The sequence below is a fragment of the Conger conger genome, chromosome 11 (assembly GCF_963514075.1).
Source record: "Conger conger chromosome 11, fConCon1.1, whole genome shotgun sequence".
NCBI classification, from domain to species: Eukaryota; Metazoa; Chordata; class Actinopteri; order Anguilliformes; family Congridae; genus Conger; species Conger conger.
In genome coordinates, this window is record NC_083770.1 from 37,386,018 (window position 1) to 37,401,196 (window position 15,179).

The 15,179-nt window shown below is 41.8% G+C and overlaps 1 protein-coding gene across 1 annotated transcript in view; it reads left to right on the plus strand.

Moving 5' to 3' along the window:
* srrm4 (serine/arginine repetitive matrix 4) overlaps nucleotides 1–11,075 on the plus strand; it is a 63,572-nt gene extending 52,497 nt beyond the window's left edge. The window contains exons 9-15 of the mRNA XM_061259446.1: nucleotides 978–1,064; nucleotides 3,998–4,169; nucleotides 8,001–8,326; nucleotides 8,940–9,152; nucleotides 9,469–9,576; nucleotides 9,987–10,139; nucleotides 10,835–11,075. Of these exons, the coding sequence (XP_061115430.1) occupies nucleotides 978–1,064; nucleotides 3,998–4,169; nucleotides 8,001–8,326; nucleotides 8,940–9,152; nucleotides 9,469–9,576; nucleotides 9,987–10,139; nucleotides 10,835–11,075 (1,300 nt within the window). The remainder of the gene's footprint in view (nucleotides 1–977; nucleotides 1,065–3,997; nucleotides 4,170–8,000; nucleotides 8,327–8,939; nucleotides 9,153–9,468; nucleotides 9,577–9,986; nucleotides 10,140–10,834) is intronic.
* Nucleotides 11,076–15,179: the final 4,104 nt, after the last annotated feature.

The following is a 15,179-nucleotide window of genomic DNA, read 5'->3' on the forward strand; positions in this document are numbered from 1 at the left end:
GTGGCACGTTGCCAAAAACGCAATGTGAGGACTACCACTACCACAGAATAGGGTGAGAGACTGAGGGGGTTGGAGAGAGAAACCAATTTCACACCAGCAGCCCGCAACATTGGTAATGCTCTGAGGTGAACTGAGCTGCGACTGTGACCTTGCAGAGAATTTCCTGGGGTTGCGCCTCCAGCAGAACACCCCTCCATCTCTCCCCCGGCTCCTGCTCCACAGAAATCTCTCAGAGAGCCCAGCTCCAACTTTCAATCCCAGCCTCTCCTCGGTCCTTCTGTCTGGAATGTTTCCTTCTGTGGCCCTACCCTCCTACAAAAGGACAAGAGAGGCAAATGAGAAAAGGTTGTGAGTGATGTGATGCAATTTCACCCAACTGTCAGGGATGTGCTTGGATCATAAGACCAGCGTCTGAATCTTTTTCTTTTTCAAATTGGAGGTTGTGATTCAAGCCAGCTCAACCACAGATCCTAGAACATAAAGCTGGCTAAAACTTGCAGGATTGTAAACAGAAAGTTAATATAAAAACTGTAACTGCTTTCCTGAGAGATATACTGTGGAGATGGAGTGTCTGGGTTTGGTTCATATGTAGGTCACTGGATCAAGGGAGACAAAGACAAAGACAAAACTGTTAAATAAATGTAGCTATGGTCACTATGTACACAAATTATTTTCCTAATCTTACAAAAGAAATTGGAATTTGCTAATTCTCAGTGAGTTGACTTTAGCTGGGCATTTCTATTTTGGGTCACAGTTTTTGAAGTCTTCCTGCTGCTTATCACTCCTACACTGCGAAGGGTAATAACCCTTGTTCTTCGAAAGATAAGAAGTAACACTTCCGGCATCCTCGCGGCTAATTTACGAGGCGCTTGCCGTAGCGCGGAGGTCCGCTCCTCTGCGGCGAAGGGCGCTGCGCTCCCCCGTTTCTCAGCCGGGCGGGAGTTCATTATCTGCCTGCCGTTTCGCTTGCTGTGCAGGTCACGGAGTCGCGCACACAGGAGACGGCACTATCGGAGGTCGGAGTCAGAGAGTTCTGCTTGGCGGTGCTCCAGCGCTGACAGCAGGTGAGGGGAGAGCGCCTGTTTATCTTATCTGTGGGAAAAAATGTCCATTGCTGCCACGCCGATGACTGATACCACAAAGGTGACATTCCGATGGGCGGAAGGGCCGCTTTAATCGGCTTCTCATAGACCCGGCTGGGGAAAAAAAACACAGAGGGCCACGGATCGATCGGTATAGTCTGCGGAAATGCTTTACAGCATGGAAGGTGGGGGAGGTGACGGCATCCCTCAGTAACGATTGGAAGGCAGCGGCTTTTAGCACTAGTGAACTAATGGCGTCCGATTAGCAAAATAGTCCGCTTAGTAACGTAGCTACAGATAAGTTTGATAAAAATATATGAAATAAAAACTGCTTGCAAAGAGATATGTACACATGGTCAGTGTGTGTGGTTGGCTGAGCTGAACCCATTGCAGTCTTGGAAGCAGCAGCTGCCTTCCAGTCATCACTGAGGGAAGGAGAGTACCATGGACTGGAGGAGGGGGTTGTTTGGAGTAAACTGAATGGGTATCCTCATAGATTCCTCATCTCATACTCTACAGTGTGTGTTAGCCATCATCCTCAGGGTTTGCCAGTAAGTCCACATCAAAAATATTTCATACAGCACCATGGGTGGGTGGGTAGGCAGGTAGGTAGCTACATAAATATGGTCTTGGGCAAAAGAAAGAACATTCACACTAACTATAGCGTTTCTCTTGGTTTCAGCAGCCTACACAGTTTATGGTTACATTTTATTTACCTGCTTATTCTGACATTTAGGAGTCACTAATTTATTCATTGGCACTCTGAATGCGCCCATTCACACACACGGACGGCACAGACCTCCTGCCGTACAGCAGACAGGAGAAACGGAGCCAGGGTTTCAAATTGAAATAGTCTTAAGCTAAAGATGATTGCTTTTAAATCCCTCTTGATCTCTCTATTATTTGGAATTTCCATGGGATATTCAGCAGAGGAAATCATTACAGACATTGAACGCCGAGCGGCTTTGCATTCGGCTCCGCCGGAAAAGGAACCGGATAGCTCTGTTGTACGGGGAGACAATGCGAATTGTCTCCAATTCCCACGGAATCCGTGGCTCTGCAGACTTTTGTTGCCGCGTAGTTGTGTGCGCGCATATGAAAGGGCTTCTCATCTCCTCAAAATGGAGGCTCTCTGCTCCGTTTGAAATGCCGTGGCGGGGTCTGAGATCCTGGCTTGGTGCTACACCGGAGACGTTTCCTCGGCAGGTGGGTCAAGAGCCGGTTTACTGGCCGGCGTGGGCTGAGGCATTGCTGCTAGTGTTTACATTATATTTCAGTTATTTCGCTGATGCTTTTATCCAAAGCGACAGTTCATTAGGCTCGGTAGCAGCCAATCCCCCCTGGAGCAATGTGGGGTTAAGGGCCTTGCTCAAGGGCCCAACAGATGCACAGATCTTATTGTGGCTACACTGGGGCTAGAACCACAAACCTTCCTGCCAAGTTCCTGAGCCACTAGGTTATAGGCTGCCCCATAGGCTATTTACCAACCAATCGGCAGCCCATGTATTTCTGCCCTGGCCATGGCTCACAAATGTTGTCCTATACTCACAAGTGGGTGGCTTCAACCAATACAGCTTTGGAATACCCAATGGCCATTGGATGCCTTAAAGAATAGAGTGTGTCCTTTGGCCGATCAGGGATCTTCTCCCCTGACTATTAACTGCCAGCGTCCTTTTTCTGGAAAACATTTTTTAAGGACCATCAACAAAACTTCCTGAACTTTTGCCCAGGCACATCACAGCAGAACTTTATTGTCGTCAAACTCACTGGCCTGATTTGGACAGAGAAAGCAGGTCTCTCTCAGACTGATAAAGCCATAGGTAACACTCATGCTTATAAAAGTAGTGAGTGTATTAAATTCACATTTCATTGAAGCCTGTTTGTGCATAAAAGACTTGAGCTGTGGTGTTTCATGTGCTGCAGTGACCTTGAATGTTGCCTTATAAATGCATCAATGTGAAACAAGATTATTTTATAAAGAACATCTTTTGTAGTTCTTATAAAATGCAATAAGAGAGGGGCATCATGAATTGGGCCCTTTCCCCTGTATTTGTGGAAAATACGGAGGCAGTAAAATATTTTGAGGGAAAGAAACATTACAAAGAACACCAATTGCTGTTCAGAAATAATGGGTCCTCTCCTAGGAATGCTTTAGTCCTGCAGAGCTTTAGTAGCTCTCCATAAATAATTTATTACTTGCCTTTTGTATTTTATAATTACATATAATAGTTCATGCAATTAAGTCATTAAGGGTCTGATAGAAGATGCATTGCAGCTTTCAATGACCATTATGACTGTTCCATATTTTCTGTTGAAGATGGCTACAGTTAACCTGAGAGCCAGGCCCAGTTTATGTTAGCATAGCTAAGCACTTACTGGGTCTGCCTGTGTTTTGCTGTTATTGAAATCCATTTGAAACAAAAACAAATTATGTATTGACACAACAATTTCCTTTAGTTGTTGTTAGCTTGTCAGCTGTATGGCTAAGCCCCTGCATACCAAGCTAATCGACAGAGGGATACGATGAAAGCTTTCAGAAGTGTTAGTGGTACCCACTATAAGGGGGCACCAGTGGTGATTTGAGTGGTTGTACAAGCACTTTCATTGATCATGGCCACAAGAGGGTACTGCAGCTGATTTGAGTAGCTATACGGTAGCTCAGCGTAGTTATCAGTCTGCACCAGAAGAGGGCGCTGGTGCTAATGTGTGCAGATTTTATTTAATTTTTTTATATACAATTTGGTGCCTGACATGGGGCTGTGCATATCCAATTTCCACCCTTGCTTGGAATGTCCAATTGTCTCCCAAACTGAGTTCATGGAGCAACCCCCACTGAACAGGACACATGGGCTTCAGCTACTCTGTGTGCTCGCTTCTTGCGAATCCCCAGGCCTAACCGTCATGTTTGTCCATAGGCATCTGCGCAGGTCTACTGAGCGCGCTCAGTCGAAGGGTCCAGCCAGGCGTCACAGCCTCAGACAGAACGGCCTTGCGTCCGATGACCAGACCGGGTTCGAGTGGCGACCGGTTACCAAGTCAACCTGTACGACTCCTCCAAACTTCCACTCGGGCCCTTCCGATGGCAGCGTAAGTGTTCCTCGGGTCACCGATAGCCGACGAATGTTCTGGCTATTTATTTCTTTATTATTCGACTAAGGCCATGTAAAACTTATGCTTTGTATTACACACCGAGGCTAGTAAAATACCTAATTGAAATTTAATTGACAGTTACAGCACCAATTCACCTTCCCATAGATCTGTAATAACTTTGTCAAATTGTTTGTCAAATTTTTTACTTTAACTAATAGCATTCCACTTAATTTTAAAAAATGAAATTGAGTTTACAGGCATATGCTCTCTGGCCCATACACGCACAGACAAGAGTTTTCAGCTTTTCCTTAATCTACTGGGGAAAAAAATGCATTTATTATGTGCTTTCTATAGCAGCTGACATTTTGGACCTTGAGTAATTTTACATGGCCTATCTCATGTTTCTTGACCTCGTTTATGCCTCCTTCTTTTTTACTACTAAAGTCATCTGTTCTTGTTTTTCTGTTTTTATATTACACAATTGAATTTATATAAAACTGAACAATCCATCAAAGAGCAAATAGAATCAACACAACAATGATGAATGGTGCAGTCTCAGAAATATTGAAGAAATTGTTAAAAAGAGTTCAAATATCCCTCGCATTTAGAAATATATTTTATATACTACAGTGTTGAGAGCAGGCCCTCAGTATCTGGTCATTATTCTTCAGAGGAGGGTGGTTTAAATTCAGACGAAAACATTAACTTTTAAATATCATCAAGAGTTATCTTCAAATTACATGCAGAGTCCCCACCTACCATTGGCCAGTATGTATCTCAAAGGTTGTATGAGGCTAACCATGAAAAGTGTCTCCACTTGGTCTGTGAGGAAGGGGTTAAAATAATTTGACCTTTAAAGAATAATGAGCAGAGCATGAACAGTGTTTTCAGCAGTAAAGTGTTATGCAGATCTTTTGGACGGCTGTAACGAGAGACTCTGGCCTTTGTTTGGTCTTTCATCATGGAATTGCCTTTTAAACTCAGATCTGTCCATTGAGTCATTGTCTCATGCTTGTTGAAGCAAGGAAACCTTTCATTCCTTGCTAGCAATCATTAAATTATGCTAATTGCATCCTCAGATACTTTAATCATAGGCTACAGAGTGTTTCATTGAAGTGCAAAACCGTATGTGATGAAGCATTCTATTTTAAATACCTTCTTCTACTGTCAATGTGGTAGATATAGGACACACAATATGGCTTTTATTTTTCTTTAAATATGACTTGGTAGCTGAATTTGTATTCATAGTTTCATCCATGTAAAGGTTATATCCCTACTTCATCACCTGCAACCACAGTTGCTCAACAATAAATCTAAAAAACTAAGCTTAATTTTAAAAAGAAAAAGTTTTCCTGATTAAAGTTCTTATTTCCACATAATTCAGAAGCAGATTGTGTGTCCAAGTATTAACACCGATATTAATCTACCTCTTTTTTTCATTTGTTCAATTCAAATTGGGTATTTTGTTCATATTTCCGTCTTAACAAAGCCTTCCTCGTGCATAAGGGAAAGGTGGGTATTGGTCTATGCTGAATAAAATAAAATATTCACAGGTCGATAAGTATTTTTTCCTTCTCAAGAATGCCCGAGTAGCACTGAAAATCTTGCTGGTACAGTTCCAATGAAGTCAGCCCTTAATGAACTCTGCTTGAAATAGCCTTCCTTCCTAAAACAACTGCGCTAATGGTGTTTTGATTGTGGGTGATCGCAGAGGCGAAAGGTGGTCTTCGGGGGAAGATTGTGTTTCACAGGGGACGTCGTTTATCTGGAGCTAAGCAGGGAGGGACAAGGGGATCATTAACTAATTGGCTAAAGAAAAGATGCCCAAAGCAGAATGGAGTATCTTTCATACCTTTGTTATTTGCAAAGTGAAGGACCTTATAAACTAATTATGGGGAAGTTATCACAGCTTGAGTTAACCCTTTAAGGTTTAAGTATGTCTTAAGTGAATGCATTCTATTGCCAATTCAAAGCAATGGAGTCCTAGAACACTGACATAGAGTATTGAAAAGAAAACCTTCACTTCAACAGGTCAAACATGAAATCCATCTGTACCACTGGGTGTACGTATATTCAAATTAAACACCTTGCTCAAGATGCAACAGCAGTGCCCCTTCTGGGATTTGAACCTGCAACTTTCTGGTCATGTGACCAATTATATGCACCATGCTCCACTGTGGTTCCAATCAGATTGACAGTGGATAGAAAATGAAGTGGAGATAGTCAAAGGGCAAGGTGGGAAGAAACATTTTACTTGGTTATCTTGTCACTAAAGCAGACATACAGTCTTGTAAGAAAAAGTCCCTACCAAAAAAAAAAAAAGGATGAAATACCCATTTCAAGCAGCGGGTGCCATCTTTTCCTTAGCCATGTCCCAGGAGGACGTATGGGGAAGAGAGAGGGGTCAGTAGACCATGATGAGGTGGGGAGGCCATTTTCCCCTCTGCAAGGTCGTCCTCTCTGTCCCACGGGAGTCTGACTCCATGTCTGATCTGTAAAGAGGGAACAGTGTCTCAGTGTGATCGCCCTGTACGGGGAACTGTTGTTTTACCTGTGTATGGACCAGCTAAGCATCTAGACGCACAACAGATTCCATTCTTAATGGCCACAGCATAGTGAGCACTGGAACATTCTGTAAAATATAGTAAGCACTTCGGCAATGTAACTACCAATATTCAGTCATGGTACAGTATTTGACTTCCGGGTGAAGGTACTGAATAGCTCTAGGCAAAAAAAGCAAATACAGCCACTACTATGTTATTTAAATAAACGGAAACATTCATATTTAGAATCACTGGGGTTACTTGATTACTTATGGACTCCAAAATTGAATAGGCTTAATTAAGACCACACACAGAATGGATCCAAATCAGCCACGCTCATATATATAGTCCTAAGTACAGCCACACATAAGCCGTTCTCCTGTTGAAAGGGAATTTCGTTGACAGCATTGTTTTGTTATTAAGGGCCTTCAAATACGTTCTTGGTGAATACTTTTACACGTCAGCATATTCTCCCAGAAAAATACGCAAAACAAAAACAAAAACACACACAAACAGCAGAAGTGAGATCAGGAGCAGGCGGAGGAAGAGGCTGCACAGGGATTGAAGAGAGGGTTATTTGTCTTTTTCTTGTAATTTACGACTCTAATGATGCACTTATGTTACCCGCTCTTCCCTTTTTCTTACACCTTACCTACTTAAGGAGGAAATCTTGATTGGTAAGTCGATGCTATCCGCAGACTTAGGGATTTACTGTAGGTCGCTGGACGCAAATTAATTTCTTCCTACAGGGGAAAAAAGCACAAAAATCTGTACCTTTTCTGAGGGCTTTCTTAGTTAGAGTGATGGAATATCTCTGTCTGCAGTTTTGTTTAATTTCTACATAATACCCATTTTGTGATGTTTGTTCGATGTCCTTTAACAAAGATGCTTTTATTGGGGCTCTGTTTTCTTTCTCTTTCTCAACTTTAAAGCCGTTGGTAGTTTTATTCACACATACTTTCTCTTTGCTTTTGATACCCTTCTTTCTCTTCGGTTGTTCCTTTCATATGTTTTAATTAGTTAATGTTTACTTACTCAACCCAATACTTTGTTTTAGTTCATTTACTTTCTGACGATTTCTTTTTTAAAACATTATTCGCATGCTACAAATTTGCATGACGTCTTAATCTTTCCTAGTTTCCTGTCCCAAAATAATTTTCTCTCTGTGTTTTTGTAGGGAAATACATGGCTTTATAGAGTATTAACAGTGCATCTTTCAGGCTGTTTGAGCTTAACCACAGAGTCTCCTCGAGTACTGCAATGGCTGCCTCTTGTCTGCTTGCAGATTGTGCAGTCAGGTTCTGGAGGTGACATTTTTACCAAAAAGGGATTCCCCCATGACATTCTGTCCAATCAGAACAGAGGACGTCAGGATTACGACTCCGGGAACGACACGTCTTCTCCGCCCTCAACCAAAACGAACTTGTCGAGGTCGAAGGTCAACGAAGATAAAAAGAGCCTGTGTGTAGAGTTGCCGACCCCAGAGAAACTGAGATTCACAGACGGTGATAACGCCTCCGATTCAGGCAACTCAGTCACCAGTTACTCCTCTCTGTGTAAACCGCTACCCTTGGAAAAGGGTTCAAATCACGTAAATGGCAACAGACATAGGTGAGTCATGCAGAGTTTGTAGAATGCTGATGTGATGATAATGTTTTGTTTCTGTATTGCAGCACACACAGACACAAATAAGAGCTAACATATAATTACCACTTTAAGATGTTGAGCAGCATTATAATGCATTGGTGGAGTCTTTTGTGGGCTAAGATGGTACATTTTTACATTACATTTTTGTCATTTGGCAGACGCTTTTAATCCAAAGCGATTTACAAGTGGTACCAATGATAATCCAATCTCTATCATTTCTGGCGAGTCAGTGACATCATTGGACTCTGGACTATCAGGCAGAAGAGAAAGCCAGCAATACTACTGAACTTTCAGGGATTTGAGTATCCCTGACATATACAATAACTTAATCTCCTGGAGGTCTATAGTGTCTTTGGGTTTTTGTGGTTTCTTTTTAATTGGAAACCAAATAGGGCCTAGCCTATATCTAGCCAATCTGTGACCCAACAGAAGATACCTCACAGATACTGCTGCCCTACAGGAGTCCAACATGAGATCACAGCCGTGAACATTACCCATACATACAGTCACAAGCAATAGGTGCAGCAGGCAAGAGCTTATAAAACGAAGAACCTGAAGCTTCATATGCCCTTTTCAGCGACCCAGCGACAGCGAGCTATGGTGTGGTGCTGGGCAGGCGGAGGTTTGTGGTCTCCCCTGGCCGGAGCCCGTCCCCTCCCCGTGGTCGTTCCAGGACGTGCTCCCGGAGCAGCAGTCGGAGCCGGAGTAGGAGCCGGAGTCGGAGCGGATCCTCCCAGAGTTCCGGGCGCTCCCCCCGATACTCTCGAAGTCGATCGCTGTCCTCAAGAAGGTCAGTTAGGTTTCCATGGTGATCATGGGTGAATCATGGTAAAAACTGCTTACATTTTCTCCAAATATTATTGTAACTAATGTTGGTATGTATGGTCTCTCTGTTGTTTTGGATCTATGAAGAGTTGTAATTTATTTATGCAGACACCTGGAAGACAAGCTACTGTCCTTTCAGTAGCTAATGGAGATCTAGATCAACAAATATTACTTCTTTCAAAGATTTCCAGAACTTTCGTTCTTGTGGCTACCTGTTTGCACTAATGAATTTGAATGAACTAAAATGGAGGCTAAAGTGATTCTCATCTGCCCTTCCCAAGGTCCTACTCCCATTCGCCCAGCTATGCAGCCAAATCGAGGAGCAGGAGGAGTTCGGCCAGTGGGAGTTCCCACAGGAGCTCCAGCTACTCAAGACACTCCCTCAGCAGGTAAAGTTGTCCCCAGTAAAGGTGGCAGGATGCATCCTTCAGAATGCCCTGCAATGAGAAGTCACGCCCATTGCTATATTGTCAGAGTAAAATGTCTCTCTTTATATACCGTGCAATGCAGTCTGTAAGTATTTGCGGTTTTGACTCTGAACTCCAGACCATTTAATTGAAATGGAATAAAATTAAATTAATATGAGGTTCAAGTGCAGACTGTCTGTATTTACATCCATATCAGGTGATCCATGTGGAAAAAAGCCCTTTTATAGATAGCGTGTGTGTATGCGTCTCTGTGTAGAGCGGGGGCGAGAGTCAGTATTCATCCTTTAGCACAGCATTGTCAGTTTTGATGTTGTTTGTTCAATGAGCAGCAGATGTTCAGTTCTGACCTCCTGTGTTGTCTCTAACCGAAGGTCCAGAGAGCCAGAGCGGAAACACAAGAAGTACAGCTCCAGCGAAAAGCAGACCAGACGGGGTCGAGAAAGACACAGACGCAAGTCCTACTCTCCCATGAGGAAGAGGAGAAGAGATTCCCCCAGTCACCTGGAGGCCCGAAGAATCACCAGGTCCGTTCACAACCTTGCAGTGCAGTCAAAACCTTCCAGTGCAGTCATCACAACCTCCCAGTGCAGTCAAAACCTTCCAGTGCAGTCATAGCCTTCCAGTGCAGTCACAACCTCCCAGTGCAGTCACAACCTCCCAGTGCAGTCATAGCCTCCCAGTGCAGTCACAACCTACCAGTGCTCCCAGTGCAGTCACAACATTGCAGTGCAGTCCAAAGGCATCCTAAGGGCTTATATGATTGACCTTGATAAACCTAATCACCATAGTAAGATAAAAACACCTTGAAAAATATTTAACATTCAAAGCCTCCCTAAGTCACAGTATTCTCAAACATATTTTGTTGTATTTTTGTTGTATTCATGATGTTGTTGTGTTTGTTGTTGACATCTCTGTAAAGTTCTTGTGACATTGGTAGATGGTAACTATCATCAGACTGCCTTGAACTGTGTTGGTCCAGATAAAATTCCAAAGCTAGTCCCCCTTGAGCTTTGCAACCTGCTTCAATCATCTTTTTTGTAACAGCAATGACAGCATGAAATGAGTGTCCCTAATTTGTTGCGGGATTTATCACAAAGGTATTCACTCCAAGATGGGGGGATAGGAGCCTACTTATTTTAATTTTATAGGTAGCATTATTATTACTTACCAAAATGCCTTGGCGGTGTAACCGATGTTGTCTCTCCGCCGTTTCTCACAGCGCCAGAAAGCGACCCATCCCCTATTACCGGCCCAGCCCCTCCACGAGCAGCCGAGCCACCAGCGTTTCCTCCTGGTCCAGCCTCTTCGCCCGCAGCCACAGCCGGACCCGGAGCCCAAGCTTCTCCTCCTCCTACCGTAGCTACAGCCGCAGCTCCTGGAGCTCCGCCAGCCGCAGCAGGAGCAGGAGCAGGAGCCGCAGCTACGACTCGGCCGCCAGCTACGGCCGCTCTCGCCGCTGAGAGAACACACTCCGGGACCGGGAGAGGACCCCCTACTGGAGCCCAGCCTCTTTCTGGCTTTTTGGGGGGGGGGCGGATACAGTATGCGAGTGCTTCTTCGATGGATGGCTACACTAGAAGATATCGGCGAGGGTTTCTAGAACCTTCAATCTCCCGTCAACTTCTTTCTTTTGTTCTCTCGAAACGACAATGACGTCCTCGTCAAGCGAGCAACTGTACATGCGGAAACAGGAATGTACAATTGTCCATTTTACATCCCCGCTGCCTCTTACCTCCAGTTTGTGGGAGTAATGCTGGTTTATTCTTTTTCAGTGATATTGAAGGTCCTTGGAAAGACTGATCTTCTTTTCTGGCTGTCCCAGAACCATAATGCCACCCATTCCTCTGTAGTTTCTCTCTGTAAAAAAAAACCCCCAAACCTTTGGGTTTTCCCAGATGATCATTGATATTCATGCTATTGCAGTAATGCTGCTTCAGCACTGTTGTGCAAGTACTAAAATAACAAAGAGAATAAGTACATTTCCATAAGTGTTTCAGGGCACCCAGGGTCCATCTCTGCAGAAGTATGTAGTACTGACCACGCTCTTATCGATTCGCACTGGTAGAAGATACACTCAATAATTCTTAAATATTCAGGCAACATTTGGCACATCGAGGCAAATAGTTCCTCTGGATTTATGTTTAACAGAAAACCATTTTCTGTGCTATTTGGTGGTAAGTCTTGATTATCTTCATAGCTACTTTAAGAGCATAACTTCTGTAGCTCAGAAATAATACCTATGGTGTTTGATACTCACAACTGAATCCCCTTTGGTGAATACTAGAGAGGGAGAAGCCAGCTTAGTACCAGAATGGATACAAATTTTTGATTGGATTTATTCATTAATTTATCTATTTATTTATTTATTCAAACAAGGGATATCAAAGAGTGTACTCATTGCATGGCCGTGGACATTTTGCACTTTTTTTAAATACAAATTTGACTTGGATATACACAAATTATTGCAATAACTAGTGCGGAGCCACTCACTATTAGAGGAAATTAAGATAGCATCGGACTGATGCGCGATTCATTTTCAATGTTTTACATTTTTCTTTAAACATCTCTTCAGCTGCTCTTAGTCCAACACGAGATGTCTCCCATACATATCAGGGCAGCATAAGGGTCCCAAGGACAGGAACAATTCTTTAAACCGTGGAAGGCTTGACCATATATCTATAAGCCTAAGCTGTGACAGTGAGTCACACAGCAAGCGCGCCCCAACCTTCAAACCTCATTGATCTGAATCACAAAGGTCAGCTTTTTGTTTTTGCTTCATCAACCAACATACTCTTTCTGTTGCATCTCATCTCTTCTCGATGTAGGCCATCGTCTCCAGTGACCAAAGCAGTGACTGAATGGTTGTGTCGGTGGGACTTCAGCATGTCATTGAATGCATTGTGTTCATCTCATTATTTATTTATCTGGAAAGACAGCATGTCCATGTCCAGATGAGGACACCATTTCTCAGCATAGAGCTTTATTTATGCTTCTGTTCAGCACGTATATTATGTATTGCAGTGTTTCCCATATTTATTTATTTATTTATTTGGGTAACAAAGAGACAGCAAAGAGCTATGGAAACAAAGCCCTATGTTTGTCGTTCAGCACTTTTTTTAAGTACTGATTTGTACTAGATACAGTGAAGATGGCTAAAATGCATTAAGTTTACATGGGCTGCCATAAACGCATCTTTTTAGATGAAATTATGAAGGGAAAATTAAGTTATGAACCAGCTATTTAATGCATATTTATTCATATATTTATTTTTGGGTATCATTTTTTTTGTCAGTGTATTTATTTTTATGTATTACATGTGAGTAGCACAACAGGAATGACTAATGATTTTGTGATACATAAATTGTGACCCAAGTTTACATAGACATATTTCCCTATGGTACTCTTTAACTTACACCTCCTTATGTGTTAATAGCAAGAATATAATTATGAATTATGATTCTGTTCCTCAATTACTGTGAATGTTCCAAAATAACATCAGGGGAGATCTATTCTAATAAAATATTAAACATCCAGAGCAGGATTTATCTAAGGCAGTACTACTTCTCACAAGTTTTCATTTTAAGATCCAGAAAAAAAGAAAGAAAAAACTATTTACAAATGGAACTCGGCCTTAAACTTGATATAGATTTTATTCTAAGGCATTTCCTTTGCTCTACACTTCAAAATTCAATAGAACAATACATATAACTACAGAAACTGAACAGGATTTGATATTGATGTAAGACCTTATAATTTCACACTGTATTCCTTGCCCAAATTGTAAAAGGACAGATTATATGATGTTAAGAAGATGTATACAAATTTTTACTTTTTTCCAAGATGTGTTCTCTATGCATTGTAAATATTAGGATGACAGGTAAGACTTGTCCCTGGTATTGATTTACAGTTTGTCAAGTAACTTATTTAGAGAATTAGAATGGTAAATAACTACAAAGGAAGCTATATTTCAAAGTACAGTGATATGCTTTTTCAAGTGACTTACCTTTTATTTGCTTTTTGGTATGAGGTGTAAAAATGTTGGAATATGAATATGTATATTTATTGTTGTGTAAATAAGCATCAGAATAACTAAATGGAGGGAGGGTATTTATTTCATTCTATCGTGTGTGGCACTATGGGAACAATGTGAACATGTCATTTGGGCAGATTCTTTTTTGTATGTAGATAATTCCCTATTTAAGTGGCTCAGCAGATATGTGCTAAGTAATTTTATTAAAAGAAAGAAGTAATAGCAAGGGATTATCTGAGTATAAATCTTTTGTTGGTTCAGATAAAATAGTGTATCCATATAACAGAAAACCCAAGTCCCAAAACCAATTGACACTTATTGTATTTGAAGATACATTTTTCGCCCAATGGGGTGTCGGCAGGATAATAGTGAAGCAAATTTACTTGGGTCCAAAATTGTCTGCTGATAGTTTGTTTCCTTCAGTCACCAGTCAGTGCATTGACAAAAAGCTCCTTCAGTTCAGGCTCTGTGTATTTCTTCTTTCTTCCAAAATGGTGATCAAGTTACTGCTCTACGTAGGGTAATAGTGTGACTCAATGATCATCAGAGAAACATACCACTGCACTCAATTTCAGGATATCAACTATAACTAATAATTCCATAGGGGAAATCTATGATTAAGAGGACGATTTTTAAAAGAATTACTGTAAGGGGGGTTGTTAAATTGCTGCCTTGCTTTATATTTCATGTGTCGCTGTTAGTTATCTTAATATTTACAAAAAGTGTACAATCACAAATTTAAGTCAAATTTAAGTGCATTGCAAGTGTCCACAGGCAACGGAATTAAATGTGCATTTAAAAAGGCATGTGCCGTGAAATAGAAAGCAAAAAAAAGTTATTGCTGCTGTCACAAAACTACTCATTCTTTGATTAGACAGTGACTTGATCGCCATCTTGAGGCCGGAGGGGTAATTGCAGGTGTGGATAAACGCGTGACTCAAAAAGGTCAGATCAAACGCTATCAGCAAACAACATTGTAAATCGGACCGATCAAAATCAGTGTGAGCATAAATACTGATGCATTTCTTAAGTGTGTCATTTTGAGCTGAATTTAGACCTGTGTTTATAATGTGCCCATGAATCCCTAAACCTCTATCGTACTTCTTATGGAATCCCCTTAAATTTAGTCTTCCTCTTGGATCTTGTGAGCCTGTAAAAATCCTGAATAAAAGCTGTTTAGAAAAATGAACTTTTTATTTCACTTCAGTTTTTGTTATATTGAAGAATGGCCGCCTCTGTTAGAACTGTTTGTCCAACGGGAAGACACAGGTGTGCCATGCTGTCTTGGCAAATTGTAGAATATAAAACCTTGCAGCATGTTCTAAGAACTTACATGTTTGTATGATTATGCAGCCTGTCCTATTTGGTCGGTGACATCAGTTTGTGTACGGGTTAACTCTTACCCAGTCACTGGCCGTGTAGCCTTGAGTTCATTTCTATTAAAAAGCTAATGAGTTATTGGGGGTGGGACGAGTCTCGGTGTGCTGGCTTTCCTGAATGACACGGCCGATTGCTAAACTTGGACAGGACAGGA